The sequence below is a fragment of the Eurytemora carolleeae genome, unplaced genomic scaffold, assembly GCF_000591075.1.
Source record: "Eurytemora carolleeae unplaced genomic scaffold, Eaff_2.0 scaffold528, whole genome shotgun sequence".
Taxonomy (NCBI): Eukaryota; Metazoa; Arthropoda; class Copepoda; order Calanoida; family Temoridae; genus Eurytemora; species Eurytemora carolleeae.
Window position 1 is genome coordinate 95749 of NW_019396472.1, and position 16251 is coordinate 111999.

The following is a 16251-nucleotide window of genomic DNA, read 5'->3' on the forward strand; positions in this document are numbered from 1 at the left end:
CATATACGTGCAGTTTACTTTAGTTTAAGGTGCTACCGTATAGTGTATATTATAAATGTCTATGAAAACATATACGTGCAGTTTACTTTTACCGTATAGTGTATATTATAAATGTCTATGAAAACATATACGTGCAGTTTACTTTAGTTTAACGTGCTCCTGTATAGTGTATATTATAAATGTCTGTGAAAACATATCCGTGCAGTTTACTTTAGTTTAACGTGCTCCTGTATACTGTATATTATAAATGTCTGTGAAAACATATACATGCAGTTTACTTTAGTTTAACGTGCTACTAGTGTATATGATAAATGTCTATGAACACATATACATGCAGTTTACTTTAGTTTAACGTGCTCCTGTATAGTGTATATTATGTCTTGTGAAAACATATACGTGCAGTTTACTTTAATTTAACGTGCTCCTGTATAGTGTATATTATAAATGTCTATGAAAACATATACGTGCAGTTTACTTTAGTTTAACGTGCTACTGTATAGTGTATATTATAAATGTCTATGAAAACATATACGTGCAGTTTACTTTAGTTTAACGTGCTACTGTATAGTGTATATTATAAACGTCTGTGAAAACATATACATGCAGTTTACTTTAGTTTAAGGTGCTACTGCATAGTGTATATTATAAATGTCTATGAAAACATATACGTGCAGTTTACATTAGTTTAACGTGCTACTGTATTGTGTATATTATAAATGTCTGTGAAAACATATACATGCAGTTTACTTCAGTTTAACGCACTACTGTATAGGGTATATTATATATGTCTATGAAAACATATACATGCAGTTTACTTTAGTTTAACGTGCTACTGTATAGTGTATATTATAAATGTCTATGAAAACACTAGATTGGTTCCTGTAACATGAATTCCTCCATCAGGGCAGATAAGTCCATCCAAAACTATTTCTTCATAAGGATCATTTACCATTTGCTCTAAAAATATGCATTACAATGACCCTCCATTTATCGATTGACCGGCTTGTCCAATTTACAAAGGTACCTCTGAAAGTTTTGAGTATTTAAGAATGGATGAGATATCCATGACTTTTTGATGATTTTTGATTGTGGTTTTCCATAAAAGTAACTTGGATTTCTTGCAACAGAAAGACTGTAGGAAATAGAATTAATAGAAATTAATAGAAAAAAACAATGATATCTTCAAAATTATTAATCAGAAAAGTTTGTAAAAAGAACCGTTGTGAATCGGACATGCCTTTTTTTTAATGACTTCTTTACGACTTTGCATAATTATGATAAACCAATTATAAACAATGTGATAATTTTAAAACTTTGCATCGTAATATTTTCATTTCAGTGCAGAGTGATCATTTAGATTTTCACTGAATGAAGGACTTAATTGTATGAACTGTATGCTGTTGGCTAGTTGACTGAAATTGCTTAAATACTTTCTTAGGTTATAACAATCACAAATGTGGTACAACAATTCAGGGTTAGGTTTTCAACAAAATTGAGTCATGAGTCCAAATGAACTGAACACCTATCACAGATTCTAATTTTCTCATATCTACATCTTCGCCACCTTATATTGTAGACATTTTATATTTTTAATTATGAATTATGGTCGACTAACATGTCTAAGTTTTAAGCATTTAAGTTATAAAAATATAGGGATTAGAAAATTAGAGTCTCAGTTAAGGGTTCAGTTGACATCTTCTTGTCATCATGAAAAAAACAGGTTTCATATCAACTAAATCTTCATTATATATATTAATTCGCTCATATATACGTACTTGTTCGTGATGCTGGTCAAATGGCTGGATCAAATTGGCTGAAATTTCTTGAGGCCAAATGGTAAAGTGTTTTTAAAACCTAACCAAGCTTGAGCAACGCGGGGCACCCCAGCTAGTTCATATATATAATATAAATACTAGGCTTAAAGGGCGCTTTCCTGTGAATAGTTTTACCTTTTAACTGTTCCTTTAAAAGTCGGCCATTTTAAATTATTTTCAAATTTTGGCGGATTTTTCTTTTCAAATTGGCACACTTTCAAAAAAAAACCCATCGGGTCATGTGAGGTCTCTCACAAAATTTGGGCCCTATTCGGTTCAGCCGTTTAGATGTTTATTTGATACAAACGGACAGAAAAACAAACAGACACCCAGACTAGCAATATACATGTATAGATAAAAAGTTTTCATTTACTTACTATTTATTTTCTTTTGACCATAATTAAAGAAATTCTTAGGAATCATATCCATAAGTGCTTCTCCTAATATCTCAAACCGAAATTTCATCCTTCTTGAAGACTTTCCAAACATAAGTTGAAACCTAAGCATTTTCACACTTAGAGAAGTTTTTTATCATTTAGGAGGGACTGTAAGTATAATTTTAAGTGAAGTTTCATTTAAAAAGTAGCATCTGAAATTCACAATGGTGTCAACCTATGACAGATCAAGGATTTAAAACTTTTCCTTATTTATCTACAGAAACACTTATAATTGTTAAACACTTTGTTTGCAAGATTAATTTTCATTAAGTTCTCTTGCTACACTAGCGTACATCTTTGCATTGAGGGTCCATAAAAATTAAGTATACTGTCCCTTTAAACATCAGTAACCTGTCCAAGATTTCAGGTGTTTGAAGTCGAAACGTTTTGCTGACAGGTCTGGCAATGTTTTCATCAGACTCGGGGATGATTGTGTATTCATTCTCATATTCCATATAGTCCTCATTATCCGGATTATATATAGGAATACGAAACCGTAGACTAGTAAAGGAGTGTTTGTCTTCAAGAGTAACAATTATGGCATTAACCACAATGCTTTTATCAAGTTGAATCTCAAACCAGCTGACATATGATCCCCTAAATTAGAAGATTTACAATAGATAACTTTAAAAGTATTTTTTCTGGGATTCAAAAGAAATTGAGTCTTTGACACAAACTTCGATTTGTAATCCCGGTATCTTTGCAACCAAATATTGCAGAACTGCCAGATATTTCAAAATTCTGCCAGGTTATAAAATCCAAGTATGAAATATTAAAGGTTTACACCATCATGCTGCAAATATCAGAATATGAAAGATTGAGTATGTTGCATTAAATATCCTTTTTTATTTATTTATATTGAGATAAACCAATCTAATTCTGGCATTACCTTGGGTGAGGTATCCTGAATGTATGTTGTATGGGGTTTGTTTGGGACAGTTTATGTTAAATCTCCTTTAAAGAAACATCTGATATAAATGTAAGTAATGTAATACCTAAGTCCTTGAACATCCAAAGGTATCCCTAAATACCCCGGTAGAATAGATTCATCAACGTTTACTTTTTCCACTCCAGAATCCAGAATAACAAAATTTACATGTTTGGACCCCAACAACTTCTTGTGTCCATAGCCGTTAACTGAAAATTTAAATTTATATCCACAAGTGATATTTTTTATTTTTATAATTTGAAAGTACCTATTGGCTTTTCACACACTAATTGAGCATCTGCATCAACTTCTCTTGATATTAATCCATCCTTGAAAAAGAATTAATTAGATTCTTTATTTGGTTTTTCTTGCTTAAAAACATTCATTTGTAGTTGACTATGACTATGAATCAATAAACCTTCATTTGAATTAAAATAAAACTGCATAGGAATTAAAAAAATCTGCATAGGAATTAAAATAAAACTGCATTAGAATTAAACAAAATATGCATAGGAATCAAATTAAAACTGCATGGGAATTAAAATAATACTGCATTGGATGATAGGAATTAAATAAAACTCCATAGGAATCAAATAAATCTGCATTTGAATTAAAATAAATCTGCATAGGAATTAAAATAGAACGGCATAGAAATTAAAATAAAATTATATAGGAATCAGAATAAATCTGCACTTGAATTAAAATGAAACTGCATAGGAAATAATAAAAAACTGCATAGGAACTAAAAAAATGCATTTGAGTCAAAATAAATCTGCATATGAGAAAAATTAAAACTGCATAGGAATCATAATAAAACTGTATAAGAAATAAATAAAACTGCACTTGAATTAAAATAAATCTGCATAGAAATAAAAAAATAAAGCTGCATAGGAATTAAAATAAAACTACACTTGAATAAAAATAAATCTGCATAGAAATAAAAAGATAAAACTGCATATGAATTAAAATGAAACTGTATAGGAATTAAATAAAATTTCACTTTCGGCTTAAGTGCCTTTAAGCAAATTTACATACACAAATAGAACGTAGAGAATAAACATATATATTTATCTGTCACCTATAGGATGACTAAAGGGCTGTACCGAATTGGCAAATTTGACAAATCCCATGGGTACCCTAAGGGTAACAGCAAAGACTTCGAGTATTTTTTTAAAAATAAATTTTTTTTCTTCAAAATTTAATTATTTTTGGACAAAATTTTAATTTTTTCTACGGGAAACACTGGGCACTTCAACTAGTAGCTAATATTTCAATTTCCAATTCTTACCTTTAAAATCATGTTGTCCAGTGCTGTGTTGCCAATAGGAGATGGTAATCTTACATCTTTTACAATTGGATAGGATCCCCCTTCAAATAATTATAATAAAAGTTTTATCTTGTGCACCTTATGTAATCTAGAAAAATTAACTTACAATAAAGTGGATAGTAACCAGTTATGTAAGAGTTGTCAAACAAGGCAATTCCTTCTCTGGTTTTTGATAACAGTCCTAGATGGTATTTTCCACTTCCACTACTGAAATCAAAACATTATACAAAAAAAAACATTTTGGGTAATTCAGTTCTTATTGGTTCTAGACATTTTATCCTCAATTTTACCAGTATTGTTGAGATTTTGTAATAATAAGGCAAGTTTTACAGTCGGAGCAGAGAAGGATATGATATTTTCTGAAGACATGAATATTAAGGAGAGTGTAACATAGAATAGCTCATGTCAATTGTCTGATATAATTAAACAGAGAATCTCAATTATGTTAGATTCCTAGTCTAATGAGACAATTAATTGATTTAAAAACAATTATATTGAAGATATTATAAACTTTTTATGTACTGACAAATTTCTTGTTTTCGTAAAAATTTTTGTTTTCATATTTTTAACCCCTATATATCTGTAAAATAACTTTTGTGTGTGAAAATAACAATTATGGGTTGAATAACAAGAATTGGAGTCAACTAAAGGGAGTGTTCGCGAAAAATGAAAGGGGGTATAGGATTGAGGCGAAAAGTAAGTGCTTTTGATTGTTACTAATCTTATTTCTATCTGTTACGTCTATAAGGAGAAAATTGTTAAAAACAAATCATTCAGATATTTCAACCTCTAGTCATCAAATATTTTTCAACGTTTTCGTACATAGTTTACATTTCATAATATTTTTGAATAATAAAAAAAAATAATATTCAGCTATAACTTGATTTTAGGACTAGCGCTGGATTTTCAAATATTCATGGAAAATATGAAAATGTCGTCTTCATTGTCAAAAATCCTCGAAACAGGAATAAATGTTCTCAAAAATAACTCTCAGATCTTAAAAGAATTAGAGATATTATGAATTATTAACTATATACGATTATGTCGAAAATTATCGATGACTTTAGATTCTAATATGCATGATTTGTTTGAAATTTAATTAATGCTTTGCGATTAGGGTTTCCACCGGAATTCCGGGTAACGGTTTACCTACGGAAATGATCCGGAAATTTTTTCCATTTCCATTATGGAAAAGGTTCCGGAAATCCGGAATTCCGGAACGATTTCCGGAACAATTTCTTTCTGTAAACCGGAAATTTCCGGGACGTTGTTCTGGAATTACGGAACGTTACGGAATAGAGTTCCGGAAAATTCCAGTTTACGGAACAATTGTTCCGGAATTTTCCGGAAAAAGGTTCCGGAAAATGTTGAAGACATCTTAAACTTATGTAAAAGATAAAACCAGTAAGTAATATTATCTACAGAATGATAGAATGTGCGCCTGGTGTAGCTGTAGTCATGTACAGCAATCCTTGAGTCTAATTAATGTTGTTACAAAGGAAATAGGTTAAATAGTAACTTATAAAATCACTTTTAAATTGGTCTGTATACAGTATAGTATATACTACGTAATTGCCGTGTCTCATGTTCATTGAACTATTTAGAGTCATAATTTAAGTCTAATAGTCGTCCTCCTATTCCAGAATTTTCTGGTTCTCACTCTATTTATATACTTTGCTCGTCTGTTTGTTTGTCCGTTTGTATCCAATAAACGTCCAAACAGCTGAACCGGCCGAGCCCAACATTTGTGAGGCAACTCACATGGCCCAAGGGAAAGTTTCAAACTAGTTAAAAATTTATGCGGGAAAAAACGTCGAAATTTATTATTTTTTAATTCACCAGTTTAAAGCCTTTAGTTTTTATAAACTCTTATTTATATGGTTCATTTCATCCCATCCTGATCAAATACGGAGGGGGAGGGGGGGGGGGGCATAAGCCTCCAATGACCCTCTTGAAAAAAAAAACTAATTTGTCAAAAAATATTGTGGGGAAAAGTGAACTGAAAACTGTAACTGTAAAATAGTCATGATGAACTATAGTGAAATATTTGTGAATATATAATTGTAGAACTAAATGCGTATTTAATGTATGTCAACTAATAAGTTTTAACTTTTAATGTTTTAACATTGCTTTCTATGTTTAATATTGTGTTCAAATTTCTGGTTTACGAAATGGGAACTGGAAATTTTACGGTTTACGTTACGTAAACCGGAAAAAGTTCCGGTTTACAAAATGGAAACTGAAAATTTTACGGTTTCCATTCCGTAAACCGGAAAAATTTACGGTTTACGTAACGTGAACCGTAAACATTCCGGTTTCCATTTGATCCGGAATTATCCCGGAATTCCGGTTTACGCAACAAATTTCCGGATCATTCCATTTCCAATATGGAAATTTTTTTCCAGAAAAATGGAAACCCTATTTGCGATCCGAGTCATATGTTCCAATTTTCTGAAATTGTACGGAGCTACGTTCTTCAGTATAAGTTATGCATTTAAAATGGATTTTTTTTCATCTAAATTGCCAATTGATTTAAGCATGCTGCAAGCCTGAATTCTCAAGTATATTGCCTTTCAATATAAATCTCATGTAAAATAGTCCATTGCTTCCCTGTATTCAGAAAATTGCTAGTTTAGTTCTGAAGACCATTTTTTCTCACAAACTAAGTCGACAATTTAAAGTTCTGATAACATGTACAGCTGACCTTATTAGGGAAGGTATAACTAATTCATCCCCAAGATATCTAGGTGCCCAAACATCAGAGTCTGGATTACAATCAATTCTTTTAGAGATTTTATGCTGGCCATGGTCTTTAAAACATCTATTTCCATACCTCAAATAGCCATCTTCGCAGCCTAGAAATTCAAGAATTAGTTACCAATTACGCCTTGCAAAGTTGTTAAAGATTATGTTGAAAAATGTGCTTTTACAATGATTTTTACTTATTAAAAAAACACTTTTAACATGTGCTCTTTATTAAAAATCTATTGGATCTATTCATTTATTGGGCCCATGGAAGGTGCTTTATTATTAATTAAACAATAACTCACTTGCAACATAAACAGAAAACACATTGGGCCCACCACATTTTAAAGCAGAGAAGGCGGTACAATGCAGATTGCACCTAGAATTGGCTAATTGTGTAAATTTGTCATGATTTATTTCAGGCAAACAACTACACTGATTTCCTTTAGTGAGAACACCAAATCTCTTGCTGTTCTCATGACAATGAACAAGGCAGTCTAGGGCTGATTCAACTTCCTTCAAATGTTCCCCAGCCTCCACATCAAAGCATCCAACATATATAGGCTGATCAAGAATCAGTTCAACTGGAGACAGCAATATAATTCCAGTTGTAGCTTCAGCCTTGACTTTAACATCAAGAGGAAAACTGGTTGGAATTGGTATGAGTGGAACAATGATGTAGTGGCTGACTTGAGTTGTACTTAGAGGAACAGTTATTGTTTTAGTCACTAGGTTTGAAGAAGAGTCTGTTAGTGTTGCAGTTACATTTGCACTTCCAGTTCCAGAACCAGTTAATCTGATATAAATTACCATTATTCTCTTTAAAACATTCTAACCAGAAATTAACTTACCTTGCCCATACTTTCAAGATGCCGTTTGGTTTAAATGTTGTTATATATAATTCCCCAAATCCTGTTTCCTTGATTGTTAATGGAGTCTTTATTTCATAAGTAAATGAATTAGAGTTGCAACTTGCAGTGTGCTCAACAGTATATCCATCAACAGCACCCCCCAGACCAACAAGATCTATTCAAATAAAAAGCTGCAAAATGGAACATTGGTGCTTTGTGCACATATTGCTTTAATCAAACATTTATTGAAGATTTTAAAGGGCAAATTTAAGATTCATAACATAAGAGTAAAAGATGGTAGGGTTGGTTAGGGAAATAAACCAACCAATAAAATAATGTTTACCTTTCACCCCTTGACAAATAGATTCTAGAAGTCTAGAGCATGGCAGATCATTTATAGATTTAGTTAACGCCTCATAAGCAACACAGTGCTCCCCTGGTCTGCTCTGATCAGTTGGATTATCTGTAGATCTTCCATTTTTATTATTTGGTGCTTGTAAATTTGGAGCAGTGACTGAGAACCATTTTGAATAACTAGATAGGTAGGTTTTAAATAATGCCTTTTGTTATAATTTTGGTAAGGGAAGGAAGGACAAGGGCATAATTGAATTGGATCAAGGGGCCTTCTTGAAAAATACTTTTTTATCCCTAAGTTTCTAAAGGACAAAATGCAATATGAGGTTCCCTAGTATATGGGCAATTGTTAAGATGACCTAAACCATGGAAAGCCCATATGTGTTTTAAGAGAAGGGAGGATGCTTCATTAAAAAAATATATACCCCTTGTTGATTAGGTAAGGTTCTCCTCCTGAGTTCCATGTAAAGTTTCCTTCATACTTCAAATCAGAACCTGAGGTCCAGAAGTAAGTAAGCAATGTGTCATAGGACCCCAAACAGAAGGGTTGCCAAGGTCCTAGGGGAAGTAGGACTAACTCTGGATCAGATCCGGCATTACACATCCTTCCATCAACAAAAGGTAAACTTGATGTAAAATAATCATAATGGTGCTTGGAGTCCATAGACACCAAACTTCCAATATTAGAGCACATACTGTGTGTATGGTTGGATTTTCGAATAGCAGGATTGGTTGCCCAAGAAGATTTAAAGAAACAATAGAGTCCACTATCCAACCAACCCTCAGGACAAGCTAAATATTTAATATGTATAATAACAAGAAGGATCTTTCAAATACTACAATATCAATGACATCAGCAGAGTAAAGATTTCTAAATAACTAATTTAATTTAAATTTAGATTTTATGACCTGGAAGGATGTTTTTGAAATATGATGTGTGTCTGATTCCAGAATAAACATCAATATCTACCCCGCTAGCACAATTAGTATTTTGGGTCCAAGGTAATGAGGGAGTAGTTCCTTCCCAATCATTGTTGGCAAGAATGTTAGACTGACTATCATCACATTCAAGAATATACACAGAAGATCGTCTTCTACTTTCAGATTTTAATACCTATGCAAATATTAAACAGTAAAGCACCTACTTTCGAACAGTTATACTTGTGAACCAAATGCCAATTATTCTAGTAACTGAATTAAGAATTAAATGTAAAGGATCAAGTTTTTAATTTAAATGTATGGTTTTTTAATAATAAAAATTTTGCAACTTAAGGTTAAGGTAGGGTTTCTAATTTTTTCTGGTTAAATTTAGTTCCTTAAAGTCCGTACATAACCTTTACAAAAGCAGTTAGGAATCCTTTCAAAATTTTAGAAACTACTTGACCAAATTTCAAATTAATCTACTCAATATTTTACAGAGAGCAACATGCTAAAACAATTTTTTGGTCAATTTTATAAAATTATGAAATTGATCCAGAAAAAACTCCAGAATACACTTCTAATCAGGTCACAATATTTTTTTGTAACAAAAAGTAATAATGAGCTCTGTAAAGTATCTAAGGGTTTGATTTAAATTATATCTAAAGCATGGTTCAGTCCTTAATTTCCAAAAGTCTTTAAGGGTCTTGCATTTTTTACAGGTTCAGGTCTTTCAGAATGAAAAAATGATCAAGAAGAAATCAAAAAACCTATACTATTAGGAAAATTAGTTACTTTTACTATACAAAAACAGGATAACCTCTTAGAGTCAATTTTGTAGAAAATTCTTTATGTACCTGACTTGCAATTCTTCCTTTAAGCTTGATGAAAGGATAAAATTTACAAGTTGTAGAGCTGAAGTCAAACATATCACAAGCTGGAGACAGAAGACATTTTCGTGAACATTCCTCTGCACTTAACACTGGAGCAATCACAGTTGGCTTCATCAAGGTTTGACGCACTAAATTTAAATTACTGAGATTTGAAGAAAGTTAATCATTTTAATATTGTATAAGTATTGCTGCTGCTATGGCGGGGAGTTTTGCTGTTGCTATGGCGGGGAGTGCTGTTGCTATGGCAGGGAGTTTTGCTGTTGCTATGGCGGGGAGTTTAAAACACAAACAATGAGAATTATACATAAACTCTTGGAGTTGTATAGGGAAGGAGTGGATCTAGGACTGGATATCAAGCTTAACCTGTGGACTAAAGATGGAGAAGAATTTTTCTTATTTTCCCGAGTTTCTCGACCAATCTACAGGAGAAGGAGAAGAAACAGAGGTGTGATGTCAACCCTGAAGGAAGTGAGACTACCCCAGCAGGAAGTGCAGTCTCCCTTGAAGGAAGTGCGATCCCAACTGAAGGAAGTGCGTTCCCCTCTGAAGGAAGTGCAGTCTCCCCTGAAGGAAGTGTTGTCCCCCCTGAAGGAAGTGTGGTCCCTCCTCCCCTCTGAAGGAAGTGCGGTCCCCCCTGAAGGAAGTGCGGTCCCCCCTGAAGGAAGCTAGACAACCCTTGCGGGATGTGTCAAAGTCCCCATGCCAGGAAATTGGGCGCCCATGGAAGATTGTGAGAAAACCCCTGAAGGAAGCTAGACCTCCTCTACTAGAAGATAAGAAAGCCAAGATGAAAAGAGCTAGATCTCCATCCCTCACTTCCTTCCCTATTCCCCAGCTTGATGGAATATGTACACCATCAACACCTAAGACCAATCTTCTTTCCAGGCCTAAGGTTACTGAGGAATCTGATCCTGAGTCAGCGTCTGAACCTGAACCTGAGACTGAGTCTGTGCCTGAACCTGAACCTGAGACTGAGTCTGTGCCTGAACCAGAACCTGATCCTGAGTCTGCGCCTGAACCTGAACCTGAACCTGAGACTGAGTCTGCGCCTGAACCTGAACTTGAGACTGAAGCTGGTCCAGAATCTGAAACTGAACTTGAAATCGAACTAAAACCACCTGTGAACCCAGTTTTTAGTTTCTGTGAAGAAAAAGAATGTACAGTTTGCCCAGTTAGACACAAGGCAATTAGAGCATATGAAAAAGTAGAGAACCAAATAAAATAGGAAGTTCTGTTGTTTTTCAGCAATGGATGACAAGGGAGTCAGTTGTGAAATATTGCACTGACATTCAAAGTCTAATCTGTGTTTATCATATGAATCTTTTATATAGAAAATAAATAATGTAGTTTTTCCATTTATGAAAGTTGTAAACTTGTAATACAATTGTAATATTTTAATCTCTGCTACAAAATAAATATTTAGATTTTTTTAAATATTGTGTAACGGAGGGTGAATTGAAAATTATATTAAAAAGGCAGTCAGCAGTCCCTTAAACTAATTATCTACCTGCTCTGTAGTCTATACATCCTTTACAACTACAGTCAGCAGTCCTTTAAACTAATTATCTTACCTGCTCTGTAGTCTATAAATCCTTTACAACTACAGTCAACAGTCCTTTAAACTAATTATCATACCTGCTCTGTAGTCTATACATCCTTTACAACTACAGTCAGCAGTCCCTTAAACTAATTATCTACCTGCTCTGTAGTCTATACATCCTTTACAACTACAGTCTGCCCCACACTGATCAACCAATTGAATTATTATTATCAAATATTTGTATGTTAAGTTTTGAAGAATTCGAGTGTTTTGCCATAAAGTCTAGCCCCTGTATCTTTGCAACCAGATGTCGCTGACCTTTGATATTTCATGTTATAAATTTATTTTCAAACTAATTTTGGCACTCGCATTATCGCATAAGAAAATTGATAAATTAGCAAAGACGTGGAAACTTTTGTGTGAGAAAGTGCTAATATACGATGTTTGATTTCGATATCAATTATGACAACTTTAAATGGGACCAGATTTAATACATTTCCAGGCATGGTTGAACTGCTTGCAGACGTGTTTAAGGTTTGCACGAAATGAACACATTTTTAGCGAATTTTTTGCGTATATTTTGCGAACTTTTGCGCAACTTTTGCGCATGAAGGGCAATAATTTTTGCCCATTTTGCGCTTTTTAATTTGCGCATAACCAAGAATATTGCGCAAAACGTACATTTTTACGCAAAACATGATATTTTTTTAAAAATAAATGGCCAAAATTTATATTTTCAACACAGAACCAAACAACTGAAGGTTTATGATTAAGCTACTCTCAATTGGTTACTTTTAAATACAAAAATTTCAAATAGAGGGCAAAATTTAATAAAACAGAAATTTTAAGATTGAAAATTGAAAATTAATGCATAGTTTTTATTGATGTCTAAATCTTTGATATTTTAAATATTGACGGTTTCCAGTCAAGTGCGCATGAGATATCGACAACTCTGAAAATTGGTCATTAAAGTTTTAATTTAAATCTAATTTAAAAATGCAAGCTTAAGTTTGATAGGAGTAAGTAGACACACACTGCTCGATTTTTGTGTGAGAGCGTGCACATCTTAATTTGCAGCATGTGCTATCATGATCCATGTCGCAAAGTAGAGTGTTTAGGCAAGTAATCAGTTCCTTTTAAGCATTGTCTTTATATGCAAAAAAAGTGCAATCTCAAAAAAACTAATTTATACAGATAACACTTTTAATCAACAATTTAGTGCAAATAAAGAAATTTCAATATTTGATGATTATTGATTTCATTTTAGAACATTTGTGAAGCAAATGCAAAGTTTTGGCGCAAACCACGTTTTGGAACATTTCACGATTTTGAGACATTTAACAGAATTGAATCAATGATATATTCAAGCATTTACACAATTTGGTAACACAACGTACTTTTGTGAACGGTTGAATTTAAATAATGGAACAAGAAAAACGAAAAAAATATATTCTGTTCTGATATTTAAAAAATAAAACGACTTATAATTCATTTAAAATTTCAAATATTAATATTTTAATGTTCTTACAATTATATTGATAAGAAAATGCGGGAAATTTTATATTAAAACTTGAAATGTTCTTTATTTTCTGTATTTAAAAGTATAATGTGCAAACAAATTTTATTATAATTTAGAAGGCTAATATTTGCACTCGAGACAGGGAGAGTTACTAACACGTTAATCATATTTTTTGTGTTCAAACCTAACACTCATTGTCAGGTAATTGAAACATAAGCACGGTTTGTAACTTTATTCCCCTCTTGTTCCGCAAAATTTCGCAAAATAGAATAACGCAAAAACGTAATAGCGCAATTTTGCGCGAAATCAAGTTTGCGAATGATTGCGCAAAGTGCAAAAATGTAGCAAACATTTGTGCTTCCCTTCGCAAAAATTGTGCAAAAGTTTTGAGAATGAAAACGCTAGACGAGGTTCAACTATTTCATATCAGCTTGAACTGGCGCATGCACAAGATAGGTGGTTGAACTACAGATCATTTTTCATTAAATCTGGTCGCTGGGTTCACTTTGCGTATTTATATCGCAGGAACGCATTACAGAAGTTATCACGATTAAACACTTTTAAACCTAGAAAAACGCCAATATCTTCCGCATTATTGACCAGATACAGATTTCAAATGTACCGTGGTGAATCGGGCATGCAATCTTTTAATGGAGGGTCGCTTAAAAATACGCTCACTGTCCCTTTAAAATAGTTTTGGCGAACAATCCCATAAATTTTGGTAATTTTTTTGATAAATTCCCTGATTTGTGACTGAGCAGCATCTATCAATAGAACTACTGTTACATGCAGCTGGTTTATCTGTACCCGGTATCAGGAATCCAGATCCACATCGACCATCAGATCGAACCTCATCTAGTAAAAGTTTGGTTCAAAAATCACAGTTTTTAAAGATTTATTTGAACACTTGTCACAAACTTTAGCGTTTTAATTCCTTTGCAACCTGATGGTGTAAACCTTTAGTATCACGAACTCCAGGTTATTGATCTATGATAATTCATTAATTGACATATACAAGATCCACGGCTTCAGGTCTCCAAGATATTAGAATGAGAACATGAAAGTTTTAATGTTTGGTTTAGCTCCTCTGGCAGATTTTTCTATTTTCTAGAGTCAAATTTTCGTTTCCAGTATAATAATACAACATAGCAAAATTCATAATGATCAAGAGATAATATTCCAATTTACAGAAACACAGAGTAGAGAAAAATGTAAGACTTTTTTGTCTTAAAATTAACCCTTTACCTTGCTCAAAGATCCTTACAACTGACTTTTCAATATCAGCGAGTGACGTGTACCCCAAACTGAAAAGAGACAATTATTAATTCCTTTGTTTATATTTGGATTTGTTAATTTACTTTGTCCAAACTGGTTTACACCGGCCAGGTTTCTTTGTGTATCCAGGCATACCAGAGCCGAGCAGATTTTCCTGAAATATGGAAATAATGTAAATTGTTATGTTTCAGAGCACTTTTCACCACTAAATGATTCCTCCCAAAACACGTTTTCTGCCACAAAAGTTTACATTCTGCAAAACATTTTCTGCCACAAAAATTTACATTCTGCAAAACATTTTCTGCCACAAAAATTTACATTCTGCAAACATTTTGTGCCAACAAAATTTAAAATTTACATTCTGCAAAACATTTTCTGCCACAAAAAATTTACATTCTGCAAACATTTTCTGCCACAAAATGGTTCCTACTACAGAACGTTCCCTGTTACAAAAAGTTTCCTGCTACAAAATGATTCTGCCACAAAACGATTCATGCCACAAAATGTTTCTTTTTATAAAAAGTTTACTGCTAAAATAGTTTCCTGCTACCAAACGTTTCCTGCTATAAAACGTTGTCTCACAAAATATTCCATATGCTTTTTGACCTTCTGAGTATGTAAACCTTTTAGATCACACTTTCAATGATGACATATTTGCATGGCTTTTATATTTAAATAAAATTTGATCAATGTCATTTTACATTAAAATGTCCTAAAACAATCGTCCAATTAGAGAAATCAAGAATTACAACTTTATTGTGGATAAACTAGTCTGTACTATTCTATTTTAACTAATGGTTAAGGAAACGTTTTGTGAAAGGAAACATTATTAATGAAGAAACGTTTTGTGATAGAACACTTTTTGTAAGAAACGTTTTGTTGGGTCACATGGTATTTTTAATATGTAAACAATAAAAATATTTAATAATCCTGTTAATTGGATATATAGGATTTAAAAACGTTCAAAACACATTCTTACAGAAGATCTTTTTCAATATACCGTTTAAGTTAAAAACTTTATGTTGCAAAAAATCGCATCCAACTGTTGAATGATGGATAATTTCCAAAATCCACATCTTTTCAAGGCATAATTTTGAGTGGTCACAATAAACTTTCATGTGGTTGCCCGATCGGTTTAGCTAATTTGACGTGTATTGGACACAGAGACAGACATCGACAATCAAACGGCAACAGATAAGCAATTTAGGAAACAAGGCTTTCATGGCGTTTGGCGCTCATAATCTTTTTCAATTATGAACATTTTCTCTTTGTATATATTGTAAAACAAAACAATCAAAAAAGTTCGCAAATTTTGAAAAAAATTTCATGGATTTTCAAAATTAAAAAAAAAACGAAATTTGTTGGTGGCTCATTTTTGGAAAGTTTGATCATCCATTCCCTGGGGTCATTCCCTGTTTCAGCCGTTTTGACGTTTATTGGATACAAACAAGCAGACAAACAGACAGACAGACAAGCAATGATTATTTATAGAAATAGGTTAGAATGTTCACCTGTATTATGTAATCTAAGGATGCTATAGACAAGTTGACCGTTAGCCCGGTAGAACTGATTAGATCCATCTCAAACTCATCTCCCAAGTTCCTGACAATTAAAAATATATAAGCAATCATGCACTTCACGTCAAACTCA

The 16251-nt window shown here is 32.8% G+C and overlaps 1 protein-coding gene across 4 annotated transcripts in view; it reads right to left on the reverse strand.

Annotated features, from left to right (window-relative positions):
* Window positions 1-16251, reverse strand: part of LOC111703920 (uncharacterized) — a 36004-nt gene that overhangs the window by 17642 nt on the left and 2111 nt on the right. For 3 of the 4 annotated variants that reach the window (XM_023476007.1, XM_023476009.1, XM_023476008.1), the window contains exons 2-20: window positions 16113-16203; window positions 14685-14755; window positions 14572-14630; window positions 14069-14181; window positions 11966-12011; window positions 10232-10395; window positions 9366-9570; window positions 8882-9248; window positions 8446-8636; window positions 8103-8277; window positions 7557-8047; window positions 7211-7361; window positions 4613-4713; window positions 4468-4547; window positions 3448-3508; window positions 3247-3388; window positions 2603-2848; window positions 2192-2313; window positions 880-957 (exon numbers count right to left, since the gene is read on the reverse strand). In XM_023476007.1, the coding sequence (XP_023331775.1) occupies window positions 880-957; window positions 2192-2313; window positions 2603-2848; window positions 3247-3388; window positions 3448-3508; window positions 4468-4547; window positions 4613-4713; window positions 7211-7361; window positions 7557-8047; window positions 8103-8277; window positions 8446-8636; window positions 8882-9248; window positions 9366-9570; window positions 10232-10395; window positions 11966-12011; window positions 14069-14181; window positions 14572-14630; window positions 14685-14755; window positions 16113-16203 (2954 nt within the window). Of the gene's footprint in view, window positions 1-879; window positions 958-2191; window positions 2314-2602; window positions 2849-3246; window positions 3389-3447; window positions 3509-4467; window positions 4548-4612; window positions 4714-7210; window positions 7362-7556; window positions 8048-8102; window positions 8278-8445; window positions 8637-8881; window positions 9249-9365; window positions 9571-10231; window positions 10396-11774; window positions 11828-11965; window positions 12012-14068; window positions 14182-14571; window positions 14631-14684; window positions 14756-16112; window positions 16204-16251 lie in introns of those variants that run through there. The other variant, XM_023476010.1, reaches the window with a different exon arrangement.